Source organism: Chelon labrosus (genome assembly GCF_963514085.1).
Source record: "Chelon labrosus genome assembly, chromosome: 6".
NCBI lineage: Eukaryota > Metazoa > Chordata > Actinopteri > Mugiliformes > Mugilidae > Chelon > Chelon labrosus.
This window is the reverse complement of record NC_140342.1, coordinates 18112609-18139412: the sequence shown is the minus strand read 5'-3', so window position 1 is coordinate 18139412 and position 26804 is coordinate 18112609. Positions and strand designations below refer to the sequence as shown.

Sequence of the window (26804 nt, the reverse complement as noted above, 5' to 3'; positions counted from 1 at the left end):
AAACTTTACATCAGAAACCTACGACTGAGCATAACGATTGGAAACCACAATAATAATAATAATAATTACACCCACACCTTTCCCCTACAACTGTGTTGACATTGATAGGGGCGTTTTGGTCTTAAGGGATTCACTAAAGAGAAAAAAATAAATACTTGAAGATGAAAAAAAAAAAAACAGCCTTAGGTTCTGTCCCTCATCAACACCTAAATGCATTCAAACAGCTGCCTCTACAGGGAGACCCTGAACTTGTTGATTGTTGCTGATACGGTGTGTGCTGAATGAGCAGAAATAAAAACAAAAACTACGTACAGTCAAGGTCAGATGAAAAGAAGTCAGAGACCTGCTGATTTAATTTATATTCAGACGGGAATGCTCCGCAGACAAAGGTGTTTTCCTTGAAAAGACATTTACTCAAAACAAATGGGATATGGATATGCGTACGTGTCTTAGCATTGTCCTCGAGGACTGAAGGTGTTTGGTCTTTCACTGCGATGGTTTGAAACTGAATTTACTCCAAGACCTTGAAGTTGGTCCATTGAGTCACTCTAAATGCTGAGCGGGAGGCGTTTGTAGACTCATTAGACAAGAGATCAAAACATTTTAAAGTACTGCAGTTTTGGATGAGGATCCACGGTTAATGCCAGTGTGAAGTCCGTATTGTAGGCGACTCTGGCGGGTCTCATTTGTCACTAAAGGATTGGATCAAGGTGGCAAAAATTACCGGGTGGGGTGACTGTAAAGTGATGTTAAGTCAAACCCAAAATGTCTTACAGTTCAGAAATCAAAGGTATTGACCTTACAGTAACAGAAACTGATATTCACGACCACAAGCACAAACTAACAAGAAAATTGTCATTAGGCAAATTTTCAATAAGAAACAACCGTTCACCTCTGTTCATACTACCAGTTCTATCACTGGGACTAAAACCCTCCACCAACCTGGTTGTCCAGGGCATCTCAACCCAACTCTGCTCTATGACGTTGCTGTGCAACGTCATAGAGCATCAACAGATTTTGCTCTCTCCTGATTAAACTGCACCATGAACTGTTTTTCTTTTTGTGTTGCACTTGATGTCTTGTTCCTTTGTCCAGACTGAGAATTTAAGACTGGGAAAAATGTTCTGTGAGCAAGCAGGATATTTGTTCTATTTGTTCTTGTTTGAGAAGAACATTTGATAGTCCAGCAAATAATTTTCTACATTACCTCCATTTTCACCACAAACAGCAGAGGACTGTTACACATAAATAACTGATTTTTATTTCACTAGCTCGCAAAATTTTCCTCTCACTGCTACATTTGGCGCTCCCCCGATGGCAGATTTTGAGCAAACGAAATAAAGTCTGGTAACAAAACTCACTAATCTTTGCATTTGTAAGCTCACCAGCCAATGATGAAAACAAAGACGAGCCACAGATAAACATCTTTATTGAGATTCATACGTTTTACAGGTAAGACTTAAATAACTTTTTTGTAGTTTTGTACATCATCACAGACATAAAGTGCGACTTCAATCACCACACGTCACTTAGCTTGGAGGCAACGACACGAAGCACGACAATCAAATCAAGTAACACCGAGGATCATCTGGGGTGCGGCTGGAAGGGGGAAACCACACCGTTTTTTTTTTCTTTTTCAAGTCATTACACAAAGTGATGCGCTGATTATTAAAATGGCAGAGACTGATGTACGCACAGTTCACACTCATCCACACGACGACACACTAACACACATGCACAGGAGCTGTTCAGCTTCGGGCTGCCACCGCTGGAGCCTGCTGCTGATCAGTGGACTGGAGCTGTCTTCCCAGGTACTCCCTGTGAAAGACGAGAAATTCACTTTATTAGACTATAGAGTCATAACAGACAACCCTGGACGTCAGCCTGAACTTACTACGTCCACTAAATCTTTGTGAGGGGGAAATTGGTCTTCTACTGTTGGGAGCTCATTATGCTTGCAAAGACATGTCTCGAGCCCAATTGTATTGGTGGGCTTTGTGATATGATAGAAAGAGGAGTTGCAGCAATGTAGTCATATACACAGATCAGGCACAACATTATGACCACCTTAATAATGTCACGTAGGTCTCCCTTGTGCCTCCAAAACATTTGTGATTCATCAGAGAATGGACATGGGCCTTCTGAGGGTGTCCTCTGGTGTCTGGCAACACAATGTTGTTAGTGGGGGCCTTTGAGTCCTATAGATTGAGGGGAGGGGCCTCTGTGGATCATCCCACAGATACTTGATCAGTTTGGGATCTAGGGAATTTGGAGGCCAGGTCAACACCTCGTGCTGTTTTTCATGTGTTTTGAGTTGTTCCTAAAGTGTTTTTGTGTTTGTGTCTGTGTCAGGCTGCATCCTGCTGGGGATGGCTGCTGCCATCAAGGAGTGTCATTGCTATGGGGTGGGGGTGTCTGGTCTGGTCTAGGTGGGTGGTACATGTCTAAGTAACATGAATGCCAGGTCCAAAAGTTTCCCAGCAGAGCGTTGAACCGTCACAAGATGATCAATGTTATTTACTTCTCCTGTCGGTGGTCATAATGTTGTGGCTGATCGGTGTATATGTCTTCGAACTTCAGATTTGTGTACTTGGTAGAGCTGACAAATTCGACTCAAAAGAACAAATGGAAGGACGTAACGTCGTCATTCTGTAACAGGAACAACAGCTGACTTGTCGATGGATCACCTGACTTTCCTAAGTGCCCACAAGTTGCCCCCTGATAAGTTCTCAATAAAATGGGTGGGGCAAGAAAACACCCAGAAAAAAAAGGACCTGCACATGATTGGATACTCCTGCAACCAATCAGAGCCATGTCAGTTGATGAATGAAGCGACCCTAGACCGACTTTCAGGTGCAAAAACTTTGTGGGCGAAGGAAGTCGGTCTGAATTTCAGGCAAAACAGACTCTGATGTCAAGTGAGTGTGGCTACAAAAGGCTTAACACATATTGGCGTTATGATGCAAATTAAGACCAAAGAATAGTTTGACAACTTGGGAAGCATGCTCATTTGTTTTCTTGGTGAGAATTATGGAGAAAAAATATCAACCTCTCGTCTTAAACTACAACAAGCAACCAATTATCTCAGCTCTGCTTAGAGAAACAAGGGAGAACTAAACCTGACCACAGTGAAAGCTCACTGATAAAACATGTTATATCTTGTTTGTTTACAAAAAAAATAATTATTAAAATGTCAAGTTGTGGAGTTTCTGTTTTCTGTGCAAAGTCATCTTCATCATCAGATAATGTGAAGCATGTTTTCTAGATTAATAAACCCCAGAGCCTATAAAACATCACAAAAGGATGAAGATATTCAGGTTAAAATGACATTTTACAATGAAAAGCATCAAACCTTCTCATTTGAAAAACTTGAGTCACAAAATATATGTCATATTTTCTTTTATATTAAACAACAAATGATTAAATACAGTTATTTCCTGGCTACATTACAGCATCAACAATCACTTCTTTAAGTTAATGAAAAACACAGTATCTGTGGTTTGTGATCTTGAGATGGACTGATTATAATGTAATAATGTCCAACTGTTCCTCTCAGTTAACGCACTCGCTGGCTCTATGGTCCTTGTTTTTCTTTAATGAGGGTTTTGATGGAGCCCTCATTTTGAAAGAACTACATGAGATCCGTGCGGTTATTCCGACCCACACACGATCAAGTGCTGAAATACGATGCCATTATTTTAAAAAGGTCACATTTCTCTTTCAGGTTTCGTCTTGGCAGTAACATTTTCACACACTCTGTATCACCTTATATCTGTCAGACGCCTAAAAAAATGCAAAAAGATAATAAAAAAAAAAGACTCGTCTCATTAAAAAGCGAATATTAAGACCGTCGTTTCGCCACCGCTTCCTAATTTTATGTTTGCAGGATGGGATGTTTCTATATTTGCACCAATTTAAGTGTGAATCACAGCAGAGAGTTTATACTGCAGCCGTCACAGAGAGCAACCTTTCACAGTACTTTTATGTGTTACTGTTTCATGTCTGTCCTCCTTAAAATGCCAAATATTGCTCATCTGTGGTTACAGCCTCCAGATCTGCACTGAAATGTTTATCTCTTTGTTTAGTATGTCGATAATAGAACCACCACAGAACAAGAAAAAAAAATGGGAAAAAAGCATAGATGCAAATACAAATCTGTCAAACACAGCTTTTGTTTCACATCCCCCATCTCATGTAAGAGTTCACCCGTGGTGTCACGGTAATTGTCGACCTTAAGCTAGTTTGCAAATAGCGGTTACATGCTAATTCAAAATACAGCCTGCGAGTTAATAAATGCAGGCGGCGGTAATTGGAAGGATGAGTTATAAAGTCAGTTTTGTGCTGCTGACGCACTTTGAGACGTGCGTCCACGCATCTGCTTTATGAATTGAAACCTACACGGCTAAATGAGTGGTGGAGGTTAAGCACCGCGTGATGTGAGGCGATATTCGAAAAGAAACTGACTAAAGTGGCTCTGAGTATGACTCCGCATCAATTAATTTATGATAGTCAACACGCTGCGCTGACCTTACAGTCCACCTCACTTTTGTGTCACTGTAAATGAAAAACCGGCAGCTTTACAACACGCAAGATGTGATGATCAGCTTCAATGTTGCTTAAAGTCTCGTACTTGAATGTAATAAAAGACGTTCAATGTACAAATTCGATCTATTAACGCGCAGGAGTTTGAGTGTTTTCACCTGCAGACGCTTCATGAAAGTTTTGAACTTTTAGAAATGAGAACTGAAACACAAGTGTGGAGGTGTCAAGGTACAGACAAATCAAGCTGAACAAACATCTACCAAAGGCTGACTGTGACTTCACCTCACATCACCTGTGTCTGGGGGGGATATTAAAAAAAAAAAAAAAGAAAAGTTGCAGAGCTGAACATGCTGTAAAGGCCAACATCCAGCTGGCACATACGCTCTGAAAAGGAAGCAACTTCCAGGAAACTGAAAGACCTACTAATAGAGAGCCGAAGTCCCGCCCCTCTACTTCCGGGTCATGGGACCTATCTTTCGAAAAAATATGAACGGCAGTCTATGGAGAGATCATAATTATTTTTTGGTCCCGTTCGAATTGTGGCATGAATTTCACATATGATGTGTGTGAATTTAAAAGATAATTTTTCACGTCAAGAGATCAATTATTTGAACAACATAAGGTTTTGTATGAGATCGCTTAGTGAACTACATCTCTTGTCTCGAACAATGTACGTCACTAGAGAACTATGGCTGTCTCCTTGTTGAGCTTTACCGTCTTCTTCCAGGACGAAGGCAGAAGCATCAAACGAGGTGACAATCATTATAAATCGGGTCATGTCGAGAGCTGTAGTTACACGAAGGGAGTTTTGGTCGGTTCTGTACGCGCCAGCATGCGGGTAAGCGGTAAGCGACTTGGACTTGTAGTTCGTTTAATTACGTATTTTCCATAGCGTTTTACTTAACTATCTTGCGACAAACTGTGACATTCTTGACATGTAAAATCATTTTTTATTCTGAAAAACAACATATGTATAATCCAAGGCACAAGTCGATCGGGACCAGAAAATAATTTATCTTTCGCCATAGACTGCCGTTCATATTTTTTCGAAAGGTAGGTCCCATAACCCGGAAGTAGAGGGGGCGGGACTTCGGCTCTCTATGGCTAGGAAGCTAGGGAGAGCTACAAACTATCACGCAGAGCTGGCCTGTCCTGCGTCATGCAGATCAGCTGGTCTACACTTTATTCATTCCAGATGACCGTACAATTGTGAATTCGAATGCTAAGATTAGATTAGAGCTGTCAAACGAGAAGAGCTTTCCGTGTGTTCCCTATGAACTTCTGTCACGACCAATTCTCGCCCGGTGGTTCTCTAAGTGATTCCTCTCACGGACTCGCTCCAGAGTAGATTCAACATGCTGAATAACAAGCTTCGGGACGCAATGGAAAAGCCGGGATCACGGATTCTCATTGATTGCCCGACACCAGCAAATGTGCCGACCGTGGGCTTGGTGCCTCGCAGCCCCAGGGCAGGTTCAGCTACCTTACAATGACACAAAACTTTATAGATTACTGCAGCTGAAACCTACTAACCTTGCATTTTGACCTAGTTAGCAGTAAAATCAAAGCATGTGGGCTTATAAACAAGCTAATGCAAGTATGAATCACTGCTTACAGGCAGCCTACATACCGTGAGGACAAGTGGCTTACAGTAACCATCGACATTATCAAGACCACAAACAGCGCTAACCTTCTGAATGAGCAGGTCACTGCATTGTCCACCGATGCTTTTATTGACATCAGAGACATTATTTTTATGCTGCCTTCAGATTGGGTTGTGTTTACCGTGTTGACGCTAAGGACTATTTTCGTGGTATTCACAACCTCGCAAATTGGATTTCTTTGTTCATGTCCAAGTTCAAGGTTGTGGCGTGTCTGCCGACGAAGTTAATGAACCGTAATTTAGTTGTAGTTTCATAAAATGCACGAACAAAATATTGACATTTGTTGGCCTTGGCGCCTTCGAGATGCCGACATTTGCCTAGCAACAGTTTTCTCAGGACTTACGGTGCAAACATTTTGCGTACACAACAAAGGCAGCATTCAGTGCATGTCTGCATCTGCAAAAAAGCTCACCAGGAAACATTTTGTACTTTGCACATAATTAACAAAGAACATGAAAAAGAGATAAATAAATACATGATATAATCTATCAAGGCTAGCATGCTTTAGGCTTATTTCTGGACAAACTGTCTCAGTTCATAAAGGAACGTAAATAGACTAAATAAATTGCAATACAAAGCTGCATTTCTTCCCTTTAAATCCACACCACATTAAAGTGTGGACTGAAAAGAGGAATGTGTTCTCTTGAATCTCTAACCAAGGTCAATTTACAATTTCTGCTATTTATTTCACCCCCTTTGCCTCTGGCTTTTTTAAAAATGAGCACACACTGATCTTGAACACAGATTTGGATGTTATGACGGTCATAAAAGCCAGCTATTGAAATGCAGTCCATTATTTTATATCATTAAAAAGTCTATTAACCGAGTTCCGTAGGGTGGACTGTACTTCCGTCTCAACGCTGAGACAAGTACTGCACAGAGGGACTGTCAATAGCCGACGGGCTTCAACAGCAAACAAACTTATTCACGATCCAGAAATACATTAAAGGAAACTACTTTTCAAAGCACACTAAAGGGCACAAAGATAAATAACAGTATTCACACATTCATCTGTGCAGTTGTCATGACAGCCGGGGCCTTAGGTGGGTAGGGACGAGAAGATCTTCTCCTGGAAACAACAACGGCAAGGCAACCCACTCAAGGTGACGGTGGGTGCGGTGAGACACAGTGGCAAAAAAATAAATAAAATCTTTCAGTTTTAAGAAATGTTTTTTTTGTAATTTCCTCATTCTAAAACGCGCCGACACATTTCTGTTATCAAGGAAGCGACGAGTGTAGGCAGCAGATAATGCAGTGTGACGGAACAACCTTAAGACACAACCCCCCTCTCGCATAATAGGTCCTGTCGAGTGGAAACGCGGCCAGATGACATGAACAACAATGTCCTATTTTCATCTTCTTCTTTTCTTTTTCAAGCTAATTATATTCTTTCATTAGAAAAACAAACCAATCACTGCATCTCTCTGACAGCTCAAGTACAGCAAGCTGTCACCTGGAGCTGCGCTCGTCACAAAGGGAACGCGTAGGTGTGTCATGTCTTGTAAAGAGTCAAAGGAAATACAGGGACTGATTAACGCCCTTAACTGTGACTAGTGTCCTCGGCTTTTAAATGACCCGCTGCTGCTTTCACAAAGTTAAAAACAGACTGTGAGTGATGAAATGTCCATTTCCATATAAAATCTAATTAACTTTGTCCCGGTATGAAGGTGTGCGCTGAATTTTACATGAGTTTGCAAATTAGACCGGCAATGCTTTATTTTATTACTTCAGTTTTCTCCCTCTTCATTTTCTATGTTCATACAGTATATTTTTTTATTTTGTTTTTTTGCCTTTATTTGATGGTGAAGAAAGACAGGAAATCATGGCGGGAGGATTTAAGCGCTCCCTTAACCAGGTGATATATCCAGATTCCCAAACTTTTTGAGCACCTGCAGGACTCACTGGAACAAGCCTGACCCACAGAGGACCCTCCCAGAACCCAAAGACTCAAACTACCAACGTCCCGGTGCCAGACGCCACAGGACACCCCCAGAAGGCCTGTGTCCATTTCCCAGTGAGTCGCAACTGTCAGAATATTGTGCACCATTAGACGGGCGGTTTTGATGTTGTGGCTGATCGGTGTATGTCCTAAGAGAGATATCGACGTCACAAAAATATCCCTGGGCTTTTAGCAGGTTCGTGCATCTGCCCTATTTACCGTCTGCAGAAACATTTCCAGTTTTTTTCCTAAACGTAACTTGCAGATAAATAATTACATTTCTTTTAAATCGTCCACTGATTGTCACAGCATTCATGTCTGTTAAAGCATAACAGTAGAAATCAGATTTTCTTTCTTCTTGGTTACCAAAAAATAGACCGAAAACCTTTTGTGTCGCCGTGAATAAATATTCCTGATTACATTTTCACTCCAGTGATCATATAGTTTACATGGAACATTACTTAGATGGGTAAGAAGCACTACACCCTGATATTAAACACAATACCTCCATACACAGTGGCTCAGGGAGCTGAGTGTGTGTTTTAGATAGTGGCGGCAACGCAAATCCATTTCCACTTGTTGCTTTTTAGTGTTTCCAAGCAAACAAGGACAAGGAAGAAAAGCAGACAAACACGATAAGTGAGAAGCTATAGACAGTCATGAGCTTATATATGTAAAATAAAGGTTGTAGAGTTTGTAACGGTGCTGCTGCTTCGTCTGATTCGACTGAGGCAGATCCTGAAAGTTCCTGAGAGTTGTGGCCAAGTTATGCATGGATTCATTTAACTGTTAAAAATAAACCTCTCTTTCTGGTGGACGTATATGTACCTCAAACTTTAAATTCTGTGCTTTTTTAAGACAGCAATGCATAAATAAAAAGTTAAATTACCTGTCAAGCAAATGTGTGAATTAAGAGCCACACTTGCTTCATTTATTTCCCCTCTAAAGTCCAGTTGATTGTACATATTTAATATTTATTTAAGGCCCTGTCGCAGGTGTTTCTAGTTATTTTGGCTCATTAGACCTCCTCTCAGGATTGTGTGGACCATTACACACAATTACTGACTGTTTACTGTAAGTAAATGAGAACAAATATTTGGACAACCAGCTCTCTCTCCAACCATAAGCCTGGTTAGCTGCTGTAACAACATCACAAATGTACAAAGGGAGAATATTAAGAGGTTCTTTCCTGACAGATGAGACGTAACAACCTGATGAATAATAATTTATCTCTTAATACGTTTAATCTTGTTAAAAGTATTTAAGTTCCATCTTATTCTTCGCCTTTATTGGAAAACACTGAATCTATGAATATGCCATTACTCATAATTTCTACCCTTGAATGCTGGACACAAGATATCTCCCACTTCACTTTCTGCTTTAAAACTTCCACATGACACTAGTTTCATATTGCACAATTACGGGCTTCTGGATATCATGCAATCATTAGATTTCAATAAGATAAAAACATACTTTCCCTTTGAAGAAACATTTATAAACTCTAAAGCTTTGGTTTGGTTTATTCTCAACAGATCTAAGCAGAGCCTATGCCTTAGTAAGCATTGATGGTGGTGCACTGGTTTGTCAGAATAGTGATACTAGCTGGCTTTGAGTCGCTTTGTGTACTACTTGTTGATTGGAACTGGCGGGCTCATTTTGGAGTTGTAAATGTTGGACAACATTTTCTTTTACTGCTTTTTTTATGCGGAAATGCATTTTGGACAAATCACAGCTGCTGCCGTCTGTGTCGCTGCAACGTGTAGTTATATTTCTGGGGAGGTGCATGTCAAGCTACTGCACAGACCAATACACATTACGTGTTGCAGAGTACCTACAGTCTAGATTCAAGGCAGAACAATAATAATAATAATAATAATAATAATAATAAAAAATCCATCCTTTAAGGAAGAATCTTCAGACTTTTTTCCGGCCTGTAGAGGCACTGATTGACATCTCTGTGAATCATCTGTTAGCTTTCTCTCACCTCCTCAGTTAACCTTTCATCAATGTGCTCCAGCTGTATTGATCCCAAACAATCAACGCAGAAGCCTAAACAGCCTATAAGTATTCTTATCAGCACGGATGTCCACTGACTTTCATCATTTCCAACATATCTCCACAAAGCTTTAACCTAGGGGGAGGTCTAATCAGGCAGAATATATGAAAGCATGTATGAGGGTGTGCAACTCATTTGTATGGAGATGTAACAGATATATTTTCATGTCAGAAAGCAAAACCTTATGAGACTAGTTCACGTGAGCCGTTCGCATTAAACAGAAAACATCAGTGAGGCTGTAACGGTGCACATACCAGTTGTGGACCATCAGCTTCTGCACGGCCAACAGGGCGTTGTAGCGGACGAGCTGGTCCTCGTGGTGCATATGATTCATAACCAGCTGTTTTCCACCCAGCTGCTCAATCACCCTGAAATGGGAGGATTATGAGGAATAATGGCAGAGAGGCCTTTATACACTGAAAACAGGTGCCATTTTCATGTTTTAGGTCATTCAGAGATCCATCAGGTAATCTAATCCAGCCTGAATGATGCATCTTATAAAGGGTCACCGGCCTTGAAAAATGAGGTAACGCTGTAAAAGGGAAAACAGGCCCACATAGTGCTTCAATAATAATATAAAGTAAATGGTCTGAAATAGACAAAAGGGAAAGTAGGTCTAAGTACAGGAACTCTGCACTGGTACGGTTACATTATCTCAGGGGAAAACGATCATAGTGGGGTTTAATTACACTGGAAATGGGGCACATCATCCCTGAAATTTTAAATACCGAGTGGCAAGACTGACATGGGAGATGAGGAAAAACATATTCATCTGTTTATCATAGAGTATTTATGAATAGAAATGTTGAGGCCCTGACTGACCTCAATAGATTTAAGATTAAACGTCTAAATTTAACCAAATATATGTTTGGATTTGCTGCATATGACAGGAGTTCTTGCTTTCATTTTACCCAATTTATTCACTTTTTCCAACCAAAACTTAGCGTCAGGAAGACAAGCTTGTTAAATATCTATGACAAACAATATATTTTTCTTGAACAGGTGTTTTTTTGTGACGGGAGTCAAAATAAAAAAAGTGAAATTTGAGTATTTTGTCCCTCGCTTTAGGTGTTTGAGATGTTTCATTTGTAGCTGAATAAACAAACAAAATAGCAGGTTTTTCATTTTAGTACTTTTCTGTTCTCCTTACTTGCTGTAATGTCACGATACCTGCTCCAGCCAGGCTTACAGAAATGATTTTGGGCATTTTTTCAACGACTAAAACGGAAGAAAATGCTCAGGATGAGTGAACCTGTTGAACAACATGCAAATGATGTTGTTCAGTCTTCCAGTACATGTAAAACTGCCAACGTGACGTCCTCTCAAATAGGACCAAACCTGAAATATGCTGTTTTCCAAGGCTGTTTAATTCAGCTAACACTTTATCTAATTAGAGCATGCAGATCATAATGAAAGGGTAATTGCAAATGGCATCTTGGAGCCACGGTGGGTTTCATTTTTATGCAATAATCATCATAAAATCATGATAACTATTTATTAATTTTACCTTTCACTGATGGTCGATTCTATTTCTTGAAAACTGGTGTTGCTATCCACTCATTCATATTAAAGGCAAACCATACGTACTTTTGACCTCTGTCACTAATGTTATGTATCGACACACGTGCGCGCAAACATTGTGAGTGACGGGAGCAACTATGGGAATATTTTTGTCCTCTCTGTGGCACTCAGAGGAAAGTAACCTTGACAGACAGCTGTTCAAATAACACAAATATGTCACTATTCATATGGAGTAAACTCATTCACTATATCCAAACTTTGATTGGACATAAGGCTTCCAGTCCAGTTGGACTATGAGCATATTTATCCTTGTCCACATGGGGACAGCAATGCTTACAAGCTTGATGCGATCTCATTTGCTAAACGGATTCCCAGCAACAATGGCTGCCAAAGTCAGAGATCCAGCAGAGGGGCTTTAAGTTTTGATAGAAACTCAAAGAAAATAAGTTGCCTTACCTTTTCCCACGTGGGTAATGTCGCACGTATTCCCCGATGTCGTGAGCTGCCACTGCGATAACTTGAGGATCATCAGACACTTCCAGAAGCCTGGTCAAAATCCTGTTAAAGAAAGGCAGACACAAGGTGGTGCGTTCAAATAGAAAGCCTAAAAAAATAAATACATTAGCTGAGACTGTTTCCCACACAAGCAGTTTTGGAAGTACCCATTCACTTGCTCTAATATAAAATAAACTGAGGTAATCCTAAAATCAGACCACAGACGAGGCATTTTCTTTAACATCACGTGAGACAAAGCGTGGGTGAGATTCAGGGGGTCGTTTAAGTTGTGATGATGTCTGAGCTGATTAAAGAGAGGACAGTGATGAGACGATGTGTTATCTGTGTGTGCGGCAGATTAGGATTTTTAACCGAATGTCGATAAGCACGACGGCGTGTGACCGGAATAACAAAGAGCGTGAACACAAACTGATGTCTTATCTCTTTTTGTCTGAGTAAGTGTGTGTCAGATTTGTTAAAGGTATGACCTGAGGTGTTTCCAGAGGGCCGATGAACGTGAATTTACAGTTGTTAAGAGCCTGTAGCGTTTTTCAGTTCATAGTGGCTGATTCTGTTTGTACCAATCCTAATCTGTCAACCAAACAGCACATTTATCTGATCCACTGCGCTGTCTGCGGATAGCTTTTAATGTGGAGCTGCAACAGCACGAACGGTTTCACTCAAACAGCTGAATATTGGCATTGGAAGCCAGCCTGGGATTCCTTCACACACGGATATATAGTTGGATGAATGTCTGCCGGGCCAGTTAAATAGTTTTGGCGGACTTTATGTTGTGACGGCGTAGTCATACACATCTTCTTAGAGCCGTTGAGTTGATTTTGTTCACAACAGAACGCCTGAGCTTGGCTGAGCTATTAAAACCTTGATCTTACTGAGATATATCGGTCTGGAAAAATGGTTATTCCAACCAGCTGTCATCTCTAAATCAATGCTGCGAGAGAAGTTATTTGAAAACGTTTAAAATTGTCAATGTTAGGAGCCCTATTAAAACTTCAAAAGCCTAATTTTATATTCATTTAATTCAAGTAAGCTTTTTAGAATCATGCCTCAAAATTTTAGTGGGATTTCAAATATGAATTCCCTTTAGTGGCAACATCATAGAGTGGAAACAAGAATACATCTGTGTCCTTCTGTATCTGAACAAGCTGCGCTCTCATCAGATCCTCTTTTTGCTGCTACAGAAGTGTCGACGTAATAATATACCCAGTTTTCGAGAGCCATAGAGAAAATTAACCGTCTCGCTACAAGTACACGCTTCATCTTACTTGAGGAGCTCGTAGTTCTTCTCGTTCAGGCGGACAGCGTTCTCGCGCCAGAACTTCTCTGACTTGTGCACAGGACTCCATTCCAGGCGGCCGGACTTGAGCTCAGAGCTGTATTCATCGAATGAGCTGTTGAAAAAAAAAAAAAAAAAAGATAAAATACATATACGTTAAGGTATTTTAAAACAATTAAGGAGGACAATCAAAGGATCACAACTGTAAAAGCAAAAGCAACTTTGTCTGATATGAAGAGCGGTGATTTGAGAGGTGCGGTGGAACGCGCTGACACTAAAGCCTTTTGTGTAATCAGCGCAGCATTCACAGTTAATGCTGAATTCAGTCTTTTCATAAGACTGTAGTATACAGCAAGATAATGCCCTTAATTATAATGAGAGCATTCATCCATAAATATTCTTTACATACATCGTACTCCACATACTGTAAGTACTTACGACTGAAAATGAATAACGTAGTGAAAGTGACAGCCCTGCATGTACCTGAGATCCTGCACACTCTCCCCCAGCCTCTCAAGGAGGAACTTGATGTCCTCGGTGATGTCCTCGTCGTCGTACTTCTGCTGCTCCAGGTTCTCGAGCTGCTTCAGCACCTTGCACTGAATCATGGCCAGAGCGTACTCCTGGCGAGTCTCCCTCTCTGATGACTTCTCCAGGAGATTCTTCAGAGAGAGAACAACAGATGAAGGTAAAGAGGTTGTTAATGAAATACTGAACTAGTATGTGGGCAGTTCAGTGAAGGGCTAACATATTCATGTTTCCAAGAAGTCCTATTGAATCAGTGAATGGATAAGAAAACAAATAATGAAGTACAAACACATAAATAAGGATTTGTGTATTTATAAGACTGTAATTTAAATCTCTTTGGATTTTAGCTTGCCGTTGATATTTTAATAGACTTTGTGGTTAACTATGATGTATTTATAATGCAGGTTAGACCTATGGCACAATAACATTTTTGTGTGATTTTTAATTCAAAGTGATGTTAAATATGGGCAAAAACTACTGTCTGGTCTTTCTATTTCTCGGTTGATTTGGGAAAATCCAATCTCATATACTGTGATAAACAGCGTTTACATACACCCGTTGAACCAAGTTTGAATTTCAGATGTCATGTGTGAGTGTGAAAGGGATGAAATAGCGTTCCTCATCAACAAGAACACAATGTTCAAGTATATTTTTACTTGTCTGGACAAAGTCAAAGAGACAAGAAGACAATATTCTGCTGGAAAACTTTGGAGTGGCTCAAAAGAAAAGTGGCTCCAGCAATGAGACTGGAGACGGTGGAAAACACTCCACGCCCTGATTGGACCACTTGAAGCCACCAGTGAGAGGATACCTGCAACAAATATCCGTTTTCTAACAGGAACATTTAGTGCCACACAACAAACACACAAGTACTACCTCCGAGGATACGTTCAAGGACTTCCAGATGGTCTGTATAATTTATGTCACTTTGCTAGCCCCGTGTGGCGAGCAGAATTATTTGCATAATTGGGACATTTGGGAAAACAGCTAACCATGGAGTATTGTTGAATATTTTGTAAATTAATTCTGTAACAGGTCCTAATATAAACCGATCAGCCAAAACAATAAAACCACTGACAGGAGAAGTGCATAACATTGATCATCTTGTGACAATACAATGTTCTGCTGGGAAACTTTTGGACCTGGAATTCATGTGGATGTTACTTAGGACATGTACCACCCACCTAGACCAGGACCAGGCACCCCCACCCTATAGCAATGACACTCCTTGATGGCAGCAGCCACCCCCAGCAGGATGCAGACTGACACAGACACACACACACAAAAACTGTTTAGGAATAACTCAACCCCCTCAAATCATAGGACCCAAAGGACCTCACTAACAACATCCTGTTGCCAGACACCACAGGACACCCTCAGAAGGCCCATGTCCATTGTCTGGTGAGTCAGAACAGTTTTGGAGACACAAGGGACACCTACACAGTATTAGGATGGCGGTCATTATGTTATGCCTGATCGGTGTATGTAGCAATCAAAAATCTGCAGTGACACAACACTGGGTCTCAAAGCACCTGTAACTCTAACACACGCACACTCACTGCGTGTAAAGCTTAATAACTCCAGGGAAAACCCACTTAACGTCAAGATGTTTCAGGGTCTCCCTTCGCTGCCCACCATCGCTTTTGATTAGCTGTAATGGAGCACTCAGTGTGAACTTTTTGGACCAATTAAAAACAAAGCCCCTCCTTTTTATGCCGCACGCTTGATGTGACAGCTCTAGCGGCATGAGAGGTGCACTGAAGGGGGATTTGGTTGAAATTAAAAGCAGGAACACAGGCCGCCCACTGAGGACAACATAATACAGCACACGGCGTCCCTTAAAAACCTCGTCTCAAAAGAATGTCTCCGAGTATAAAACGACACTAAAAAAAGGTACATAGACGACGTCTACTGATTCTGGTCACAATGACAGCAGTGAAGTAATGATGGACACTGGCTGAAAGAGAGGCACAAAAAAAAATAAACTACCTCGGGTGTGAAAATCTGCTAAATCTGAGCTCATGTTTCAGTCATGTAATCAGTGCCATTTATCACACCATTGTGCTCTGAGCAAGGTCGCAGGCTCTCTGTTGTCGCGGGGTTGGACAAAGCCGACCTATCACTGAACATTTTTATATAAAAATCCATATTTCCTCCAGGCTGTAATTCTCCCGACTCGACAGCAATACTTTGTTTGGTATTAAACCTGATGTGCGCCAAGGGCAGCCAGGTACTGCAGACCGTCAACTGGGTAAATGTATTGTGACAAAGAAGATGATTACTGTTAATAATATTAATATACTCTGTTTTAGATGTGTAATAAGTGGGGACCAAGTAATAATTTCCATGCTTCTAACTCAGTCCTCTAAAGACATGGAAGTCGCCACATTGATTTTTCAGAGCATTTTCTCGTACATTTCAAAATGGCATTGGCATCCTGTCAGACTCAGTAACATTCTGCAGTTAAAAACGGGGAGATAAATGGGCCCAATTCAATTCTGTCGCAGCATACTACAGGGATTTCATTACCTGACATAAACACCAGACAACGGAGCAAGTCCAGAACACATCTCTTGGGACTACATTAAATATTCAACAGATGTTTTGAGCAATCACAGCAGGAAGCCGAAAGGCCAGAATAATCATATATCACATTTTCTGTGTATCATTTATGGGCTCGCTTGTTTTACAGGCTATTGTTTAAGAGTTGTCATTTTAGTTTGCCGCTGTTGTAATTCAGAGTACAGAGCCAGGCCTCCTAGACGAAAATGAAAGCGTCATGCAAGGATTTGAAAAATGCACAGTGACTGTCGTATATGAGCATGAAATCTTTACCGACGGACTTTCTCAAGCAGTTTCTCAAACTTGTAATAGCTGATCGCTTTATCAATTTCGGGGCAGAGGAAACACGTTGGCACAATACTGACATCAGCCTCGTTAAAGTTGATCGTGTTAGCAAACAGTTAGCAAACAGTCTCATCCAGTGATTACTAGCCCAACACTGTTATGGATTGCTTCTAGTCACATATCGACTCTCCAACTCCTGATGGGGGGAAAAAAAACATCTCTTCTACTTCTAAATGCTCCACTGTGCTCACCGACTAATTCATTACATTACTTGTCTGCTGTCTGCTGTCTTTTTCCAAGAAAACAGTTGCATGCTAGGCAGAATATTATGCTATGAGAGTGAACCAAAACAGTTAATCTGTATAGAAATCTGCAGATTTGGGTTTCTTTGTGGATTTAAAACAGATATGACTCGAGTCTCATTTTTAACCACCCGACACATACATCCTCTTTTATCTCTGTTTTTGGTTTCCACCAACTCCTGACAGAAATATCTGCTTCTAATACCAAGTTGATAACTTTGTTGTTCCTCAACGAAGTTGCCTGCTGAGGCAGAGAATTACACAATACCAGAGACTCTTGGTTGTTTTTATTTATTACCCATTCTACCTCAGCTATAACTTGTGAATATATAACCCCTGTAACTACTGTTTACTGTTTACATTTACACTTGAGTCACTTTACTTATACAGCCTGTTTACATTCTCCATGGACATTTTGGATAGTCTTTCTCTCATTTATGGCATGGTAACTTGTATATACTTTGTATTTTGTATCTTGTTCTATTTCTGTTTTTGCTCCTTAAAATGTCTGTACTTGCACGTTAAACTGCTCACTTGTGCCTTAAATTGCCCCCCGGGGACAAATAAAGTTTTCTGAATCTGAATCTGAAACAATGAGCTTGTTGAGAGTGAACGAAAACATCAAAGTTGAAGTAATCTGCAGATTATGTGGGTTAATCATCACATGTGATCACTTTATATTGTTACACTGTGATGTAATGGATTATTACCATAAATGTATAAATAATAGACATACTTGATATCTATTTAGTTTTCGCCAATACTTGTTTCTAGCAACTTGATGAATGAAGGTCAAATATACGCTCTCTTTTAGCTCTGTCTTTGGTCTCCACCTGCTTCTAAATGCTCCACTAAGCTCATCACCTTGCTTTATCTGCACATTGTTTTGTGTGTTTTTCCATGAAAACAGTTTGGTGCTGAGGTAGAAAATTACAATATGCGAGCGCCGAGAGTGCACAGACACAATACAGTTGAAAGAGTCTACATATTCACTGTATCATCAAAAGTGACCCCTTTCACTTTACAATGTGATGTGATACATTATTATTACTATAAATATGTTGATAACAGCCATTATAATCAGCTGCTACCTCTTTTTTGCCAAAACAGAAGAGAGTAAGCAAAGAAAAAGGGGTTACTAAAATGGAGTAGCCATTCAGTTAGCCTTTTTCAGTGAAAAGTAGCATTTTAGAGGCACACACACACACACACACACACACATACACACAAAGTGAGCATCTCTCCACTAACCCTGAAGGCAGCCAGAATGATTCGAGTGACCTTCTCTTTGACAGACTCCTGCAGGATGTCGGAGAGGGCTGGCACCACGTTGTAGCGCCTCAACTGCTCACAGAGCTGAGGACTGAAGGCCAGGAGCCATACGCAGAAGATCATCTGGTACTGGAGCTGGAAGCCACACTTGTTGCTCAGCACCGCCGTGATGCTTAAACGGACAAGAATAATATAAATAAATAAAGACTAAAATGGCCAAAAAACACAAAGTGCCGGGTAGAGGACCCACTTTCATGTCTGCTACCCGTTGGCTAATAGAGGAGCTTTTACAGCTGTGTACCTACACGCCGCTCTTCCATTATCTCTGATGACGGCTGAGATTGAAAGCTTCAGGCAGTCTATGGGTAGCGGAAGAGTTGCTCAAAATGTAGAGTACACTACTAATGACAGACGGCAAGTCATACATTTGCAGAAATAGCTGTAAAGTGCAGAGATGTGGTATCATAAATGTGCAGTAATTGTCCCGTGCACGCTAAGCAGTAAGGCTGCTTTACTACACTTAATTGAGAACTTTACTTTACTACCATCTCCTTTGAGAAACGTGGCTCCTGAATAAATTTCATCCATGTCACAGATGGTATGAAACTGAATGCTCAGAAGTTTTTGGATAATCTAAATGGCATAGCAAGTAAAAAAAAACAAAAAACTTCACATCCACTGAGAAAGTGATTTTCTGATATGCTTTCTTCCTCAATTTATAAACTGGATAAGGAGAACTGAAGGAGGGGAAACACTGGCCAATAATCTTTTTAAACACACACATAAAAAAAATAAACAAAATAGAAAATCTGAAGGCCATCTGTTATTTCGACCAATTCCACTGAGTCTCACGGTCAATAATGTTGTGGCCGGTCTTTTTCGTAACATAATAGAAACTTCACTTCACACAAGTCTACAAACATTTGGATGAATAAAACTCTGGAAAGTCTTTCAGATTACTCTGATTTGGTCTGGGCTTGTTATTTGCACACATAACCCCATTGCTAAGCGAACTTTTGCCAGTGCACTTTTATAAAGCAGAAAAGAAGCAAGATTAGTAAAAAAAAAAAAAAAAAAAACAACAACAAAAAACAGATTTGTCGGTTAAAAAAGTAAAAGTTTGTTCTAGACCATAGGCATAATAAAATGTTTCCCACGAAATTTCATGAGGGTCTTAATAAAAGGCCATAAATATCATGCTATCCAGGCTATTAAAAACTATTTATACAGTATATGGCACATCAAATGCGCTTTTTATGAGCATGCTTTTTTTTTTTAATCAATCCATCTTTAAATTACTGTAACAACAAGATTATTGGATTTAATAAAAAATAGCAGCAGCCTGTGTAGTTTATCAGTTCATCCTCAGCAATACTAAACATAATGCTTTTGACACGTGGCATCCTATGGGTAAATGTATGTAAGATGAATTGACTTTCAATCTAACTTTGCTAGCTAGCGCTTATTAAGTTAAGCTAGTTCATGTTACGTCTGGAGTCGTTTCCTCTGGGTTTTGCCCGACACTCTTTAAATAATTGTAAATCTCCATGGTCTAAAGAGCTAAAGAGCACAAATACTGGGTTTTAAAAAGTGGCGGTAATGTATATTTTTATAAGGGAACAACACAAATAGCTTCACATGCTACGTGAGTTGACCGTGTCGTTCTCTGTCAGGTTTCATTGAGTACAGAGTATTAACATTGTATGGGAAACACTGCATAATAAGTATATGCTTTAAGAAGTCTGATTAATCATAAAAATCTTTGTTTTTCATATTTTCCAGACTGTGACAAACTGCAGGAACCTTATGCGTAAGAAATCCTCACTTACCAGTTGACTCCATCAGCCTCCACCCAGGCAAACCTATATTCATTGACCCTCAGCATCAGCTGAAGGCAGCCTGCCACACACTGGACGTACTGAGAGCTCTGCAAAAGACAGAGGGGAAACGTTTACTGAAGCAGAAGCACGGGCTTTGGCTGTGCAGTCAGGAGAGTAAGCGAGATGTTAGAAAGTCGCGTTTGTTTAGAAGTAGTCGACAAGCAGAGACAGCACACGAAAGAAGACCAGTCCAAACCTTGCATTACCACCACCTATCAAACCTGAGGCATTGCACATGCACTCTACAGTATGTAAACATCAAAAACATGCTAAATCACAGACTAATAGTACAATACAGAGCCACAGCAGGGAAAAGGTGTCCCATCACACCTGAGCAAAATAATGGAAATTGAGATTAGAGTGGAAGAAGCTGAGAGGAGAAAGTAGACCACATTAATCTGTTATTTAAAGGAGGCAGAGTAAAAGCAAAGAGGTCCAGCAAGAGAAACAGGCAGCGGTGAAGACAGAAGAGCAGAGGAAGAGAGGTTACCTGGTTGAAAATGCAGAGGAAAAGATGAGTTATTACACAGCGTTCCGGTATTTATTTCTGAGCACGCTTTTCAGAATAATTACTTTACAAAGTTTGGGATATTAAATGGTAGTATGATGCTGCTGCTGTGCAAAAGCTATTTCAATTGTCCTGTTTGTCATGCGCCTTCAGCATTAAGGAGAACTGACTCACGGCATGCAATTTTCACTTGTACAGTTAAAATCAACCAGTGGCAGCAAACACCATGCTGTCTAAACGGAGGAGCCTTTCTGGAAATGCTCATGTCAACAGACTAATGTCTCCAACAGCCTGGGAATATTCATGAAACACTGGAGTGCAAGAACAAGATGGGAGAGAAAAAGGGAGGAAGGAGAAGATGTGAAAGTCCAGTGACAGCTGACAGACGCCAGCTTTCACAAACCCTGCCGTTTGTTTCCTTTCTTTTTTTTTAATTTTGTTAGATTTTTTTTGGGGTGGAAGCGCCAGATTGACCGAAGGATGCACTTCACTCATACTCACTTCACTGGGGGAAATAGTTCCTGCTCCTGTTTCTGGACCTGTACCATGTAGATTCTAATGAGAGATAAACAAAAGAAACAGGTGCAAAATTTTTCACAATCCATCGCTTTGAGCTGAGTCACAGTGGCAGTGGACTAACACAGTTATCGGCTTGACCACAAATGCAATTCGGAGACGGGGGGGGGGGGATGCTCACGGACTCCCCGCTCGGCTGTCGAGGAGAAAGATGAAGATCAAATGCAATTTCAAGGAGCAGTTTCAGAACATATTTTACGGACAGTGTTTAAAACGAAGAGAGGCCTGTTTGTGAAAGAATATTTGTTTTGTGGGCAACCTTGGGATGCGTTCGATACAGTGGGGTACGACACAGAAGCACAAGAGGAACCAGAAATCGCAATGTTCAGCTCATTCGCCAAGGCAAAGCCAGCACCCACAGAGCAGCTGTCACATCAAGGTCTCGCACGTCCGCTCAAACCCAGTATGAATAAATATATTGATTGAAACAAGGTTTTTAGGGTGAGCCCAAACAGGAGAACTGAATGAAGGGAATATGAATAGAGACAGGAATGAGAAATCACTCTGTTTAGATGATTAGACCCTTTGGAAAAAAAGAGGAAATAAATTAAACTCCATAGGAGAAAGAAGGGTTTTGTGTCTCTAAAGGCTGATGTGCCAGTATCTAAGAAATTAATAACCGGTGCCATGATGTACAAAAGGAAACTGAATTATTTTCTATCAAAAATCAATTAAATACAGCTACAGAATTGGATTTGTGTATTCATGCTACCAGAAAGATAAACTGCAATTAATTGGACCTTTCTAGATGACTACAACATGTTTATACATATATACACTATATAACACATACACATATATTCTACTGATTACAACTGTACAGTACTGTAGTGGCCCGGCAGCCGGACAAACAGACAGCTGAAAGTTTGATGTAAGAAAAATCACAGTAAAAGAAAATACCAGGCAGTTCAGTGTTGCCTCCAAAAGCTAAAACCATCTCTTTACCATAAGCTTTTTAGACATAACAAACCACATTTGCGACAGAATTGTGATTTACGTACCTGTGAACTGAGCTGGCTTTTGATCCAGTTGAAGTAGTAGTTCAGATCACTTCCCTCCATCAGGTCCCGGCCCCAGGCTGCCAGCTTAGCAATGATCCTCGCTGCCTAATAAACAAAGAGGGGAAATTTTATATTCAGATTGCTTTAGCTTCTATCTGCCAGCGACAGAAATTTACTGCAAAGCATCAATAACGCTAGCCAGTAACCAACTACATATATTTATTACTTGTTTTATGGTACTTGTATGGATTTTTGTGTGTAAAATATGGCAATAAAAATGACAGATAGCTGACAGCTCACTGCAGTGTCTCCTGCTTTGTTTGAGAGCGAGTAAGATGATGAGGGAGTTTAAAAATAAGAGCTAAATCTTAAGTAGAGGTAGGGTGAACGCTGAGCTCATCAAATTTCAAATACCTTGCTCCAGAAACTCCAAAATACAGACTTAACACGGACCATGATCTACAAGAGCACAAAATGACTGAGGCTGCATCTAATATCTCATAAACAATTTCAGCTTGGTAAGTGCACACTGTGTCCTGATTCAGATGTGTCCTCCAATTTCCTCCTCGCCAGGAGAGGATGCACGGAAACACTGAAGCTGTAATTTAAAAGCAAGACTCAGCATGGAGACTGACTTAAGTGCCGTGTTACAGACTTGGGTCACATTATGGCCACCTGCTGGAAGCCATCTGGCCGGTATTATTAATCAGGTTGTGTGTGTGTCCTATCATAGTTTGTTGTCAGGTGGACATTTCTTATTTGAAAAGGGCAGACGAGGGGGAAGTCATTACTTTAATTGCCTGTTAGAGGAAAAAGTGGAAGGTTGCTTTGTGAGGAATTATTGATGCCTCGCTATGATTAGAAAGAGAGATATCTGTGAAAGATTCATGGCTGTGAAATTTTTAATAGACCACACCATCTTGGATGTGAAAAACCTTTATTTTTTTTGTGTAGTCTATTCAGCACACTATGAACCGGCTAAATTATCTTGTCCTTCCCTAAAAATACCACGCTAGAGTTTCTCTGTTCTTATCCACAGCCCACTACGAACATGTCCCCAATAACAAACATACACCAACAAGGCCAATGTTGCAGGGGCAGCTTGGATTTTAACTGCTCATGCTTTTGCAAACTCAAATCTCTTAACTCACCATGTGGACAGTAAAGAGGTCCTGACGATTCAGCATTGGGAGGAAGTAGGACCAGGCGGTGTTCTTAGTCTTTTTGGCGTAGTCAAAGAAGATGTTCACCCTCTGATGGTTCTCCTGAGGGACATTTGGCAAAAAGAAATCTTGGATGAGCTCTTGGAAAGTAAATTTCACTGCAAAGCAATTGGCAGTCTGGAACACAGACCAACTTTACGAGGAATCATTTGATATTGAAAAAAAATATTATTTCCCAATAAGTCAAGATGTCAAAACAGTCACAACAAAGTGGGACGATATCAAGATTAAAGGTACAATCAGTTAATGAATAACCGGAATCTGTCAGCAGTGTGTAAGTATTGGTATTAAAAGGAAAAAGTGAATAAAAGTGATTTTTATTTATCTATTCATTCACAGCACACAAAAGTAATCTACCACTTTTTATGTGTACATGGAAAACTGAGGTGTATTAATTCTTTGAATGCATACAAGACATAAATAAATTGTCATTCCCAGAGAAGCTCGATCAATGGTCCTATTGCCTTCTAAAAATGTCTATAGATACAGTATGTATGCATGCCCCATTTGCCCAAAGCCAGCGGTTCTGTCTGTGTACCTGCAGAGTGTCATCAATCAGAGTCAGGATGTACTGGACTGTCTGTTCCTTGGAGATGTGAGCCATCAGGTTCAGAAATGTCTTTGCACACTGAGGAACAACAACAAAGAATAACACATAACTGAACAAAATGTCTTTGCTGTGAAGGGTCCAGACACGATTTGAGGTCAGATAAATGCAAGACGGTGAGTCTGAAGTTAGGTTTACAGGAATTGATTTCACAGTGAGCATTGGTGTTAAAGCTTTAGGGGGATTCAGAGCAGCAGAAGCATTGAATAAATACATTCACTGATAGTGTAGAATGACTTTATACCTGATGTCCTTCATTGGTCAGAATGACCTGTTTCTCCTCAGTGTTGGCCACCTCAAACTTCTTGATGAACTCACAGTCCTCTGCTGAGATCATCTGACTCCTACAAGAAAATCAAGACACAGCCATTTTAGCACAATACAACCACTGGAGTGGTGCCTTTGCTTTGTCGCTGATTTGTTGCTTCAAATTGCATGGGGCAGCTTTGAACAATATGGCAATTAACCTGGACATACCACATGTTCGAGTGAAGACAAAACACAACACTAAATATGGAGGTAGGCAATCACAATACAAGGAAACGCACATTAAATCTACACTTGTGAAATTCTATCACAGATTTTTTTTTTTTTTTAAAGCAGCTTAACTGTATTTAAACACACAGTTTAAAACAGGAAGTGTAACTCAAGACAGTGAATCACAATCCAGGAACTAGAGGAGAGCTGGTAGATTACCACAGTCGGCAACTATTACAGTAATGGATTTCGAGAAGTAGATGTAAGGAGAGTTTCAATACAATATCACAAAATAACAAAATATAAAAAATATATTTAGACAAAGGTTTGCCGTTGTGCTGGGCAAAACAGAGCACTGAAACCTCTCCGATTCACACGAAATAGACTCTTTGAAGCCGAAGTGTATACAAATGGGTGGACGACACACTAGAATATGATGCATTCAAGTACAACACATCCACCACTACATCCCTAATAATAAACCAAGGAGAACTTGACGGAGCAGGTCATCAAAAACATTTTATAATCTTTGTAAAGCTATTGCAGTGAATTGCAAGAGATCATAGAGGTGTATGTTAACTTGATGGGCTGTTGCGATGTGAACTTACTGCAGATAGGACTGCCAGTTGACCAGGTTGGCCCGGACCTCTGCAGCCTTTGCAGCAATGATGTTGGTGGGGACTGCAGCGTCCACAGCCCCGCGGATATCCATCTTGTGATATGTCCCTTACAGTATATTACTGGCAAAATAATTCCAACACCACCTGGATGAAGACAGAAATCATTTCAGTGAACAGTGACACAACATTGGAGGCAAAAATGACGTTTTCTACAATCTGAAAACCAAGAACTATCCAAAACAAACAATACAACCCCTGATGATGTGCTGCATTTTTAATACTGGAGTAAAAAAAAAAAGACAGGTAACTAGGATGGTTAGCTGGTGATGGTGAGCAAAGAACTAAAGCTATTAGAGAGGGATTCATGAGCTGCAAATGCTACCATTAATAACAGTAACAACAGTTCTCCGTGTGCGGACATTTCAACCAAGAACTTTAATTCTGACACAAGCTAACAAACAACTGTACCAGCTAGCAATAGCAGGTCATGCTAGACAACTAGCTTAAGCAATGTCACGACAAGTCATAATGGAAGAATTTACATAAAGCATCGCGGTACAGTTCCTGCGATACTAAACCGTGTTTAAACTGTAGTTAGGCATATTTTATACAATTAAATCGGCGATACTACAGCGCTAACAGCGGCACAAGCACCGTTAGCTAAGGGGCTAGCTAGCAACCAGTAGCAAAATCAGTTGAGAATGCTAACCTAAGCTAGCCGTGCTAATCTAGCTTCGAAGGCGTTCTGTAACTGGTCAAAAATAGAAATAACTACACGTGCGGTAACGTTTAAGATGACACAGTTTGTGAAAGCATACATTTGCCGGTTTTTAATCTTAATGACAACAAATAACGGATTAAAACGGTTGAGTTACTCACCCAACTACTGTCCAGTGCGAGCAGCTGACTGACTACAACACGGCGTCACGATCTGTCATGTGACATCCAGTCACATGAACCTCAGGCTGCAGCAGAAGTTACACAGGACAGATAAGTTTTTGCTTCTAAATGACAGAAATAAACTCCAGTTAGACTCCCACAACACCGCAGTACACATATTTAGGCTATTGATAAGTTTTAAAGGGTAGAAGTTGTAAATAAGCGTCAAACAAAACCTGAAACTGCTGAAAAAGTCACATTAATACCAAAAACACTGTAATCACTTATAAAGTCCCTTAGGAAAAAGTAGTATACTTGAAGTTTATTTTATTAAGTATACTTGAGTATAAGTATAAGTATAGTAAGTATACTACAGACCATGTACTTGTAGTGTACTAGAAAGTATACTAATTTAATACTTCTTCTGGCTAAATTGGAACGTTTTAAGTATACTTTAAGTATACTTTTATAAACTAAAATGTAGACTAGAAGTACATACCTAGTACACTAGCAGTATATAGGCGAGTGTACTTGTGGTATACTTGAAAGAGTACTTTTGTAAACTTAAAA

The 26804-nt window shown here is 40.2% G+C and overlaps 1 protein-coding gene across 2 annotated transcripts; it reads right to left on the bottom strand.

Annotated features, from left to right (window-relative positions):
• Positions 1-1394: 1394 nt before the first annotated feature.
• atp6v1h (ATPase H+ transporting V1 subunit H) lies at positions 1395-26306 on the bottom strand. Of its 2 annotated transcripts, XM_084545884.1 has the most exons (14): positions 26235-26306; positions 25344-25499; positions 24503-24602; positions 24190-24279; positions 23580-23693; positions 22429-22533; positions 21353-21406; positions 20293-20390; positions 18443-18635; positions 13998-14176; positions 13504-13629; positions 12179-12280; positions 10456-10569; positions 1395-1818 (listed from the first exon to the last, which is right to left on the bottom strand). In XM_084545884.1, exons 2-14 carry the CDS (start codon positions 25445-25447, stop codon positions 1749-1751), a joined length of 1449 nt encoding a protein of 482 aa, XP_084402010.1. In that variant the 5' UTR covers positions 25448-25499; positions 26235-26306; the 3' UTR covers positions 1395-1748. The 2 variants fall into 2 exon arrangements, with proteins under 2 accessions (XP_084402010.1, XP_084402011.1); XM_084545885.1 differs by lacking the exon at positions 21353-21406.
• Between the last annotated feature and the right edge of the window lie 498 nt (positions 26307-26804).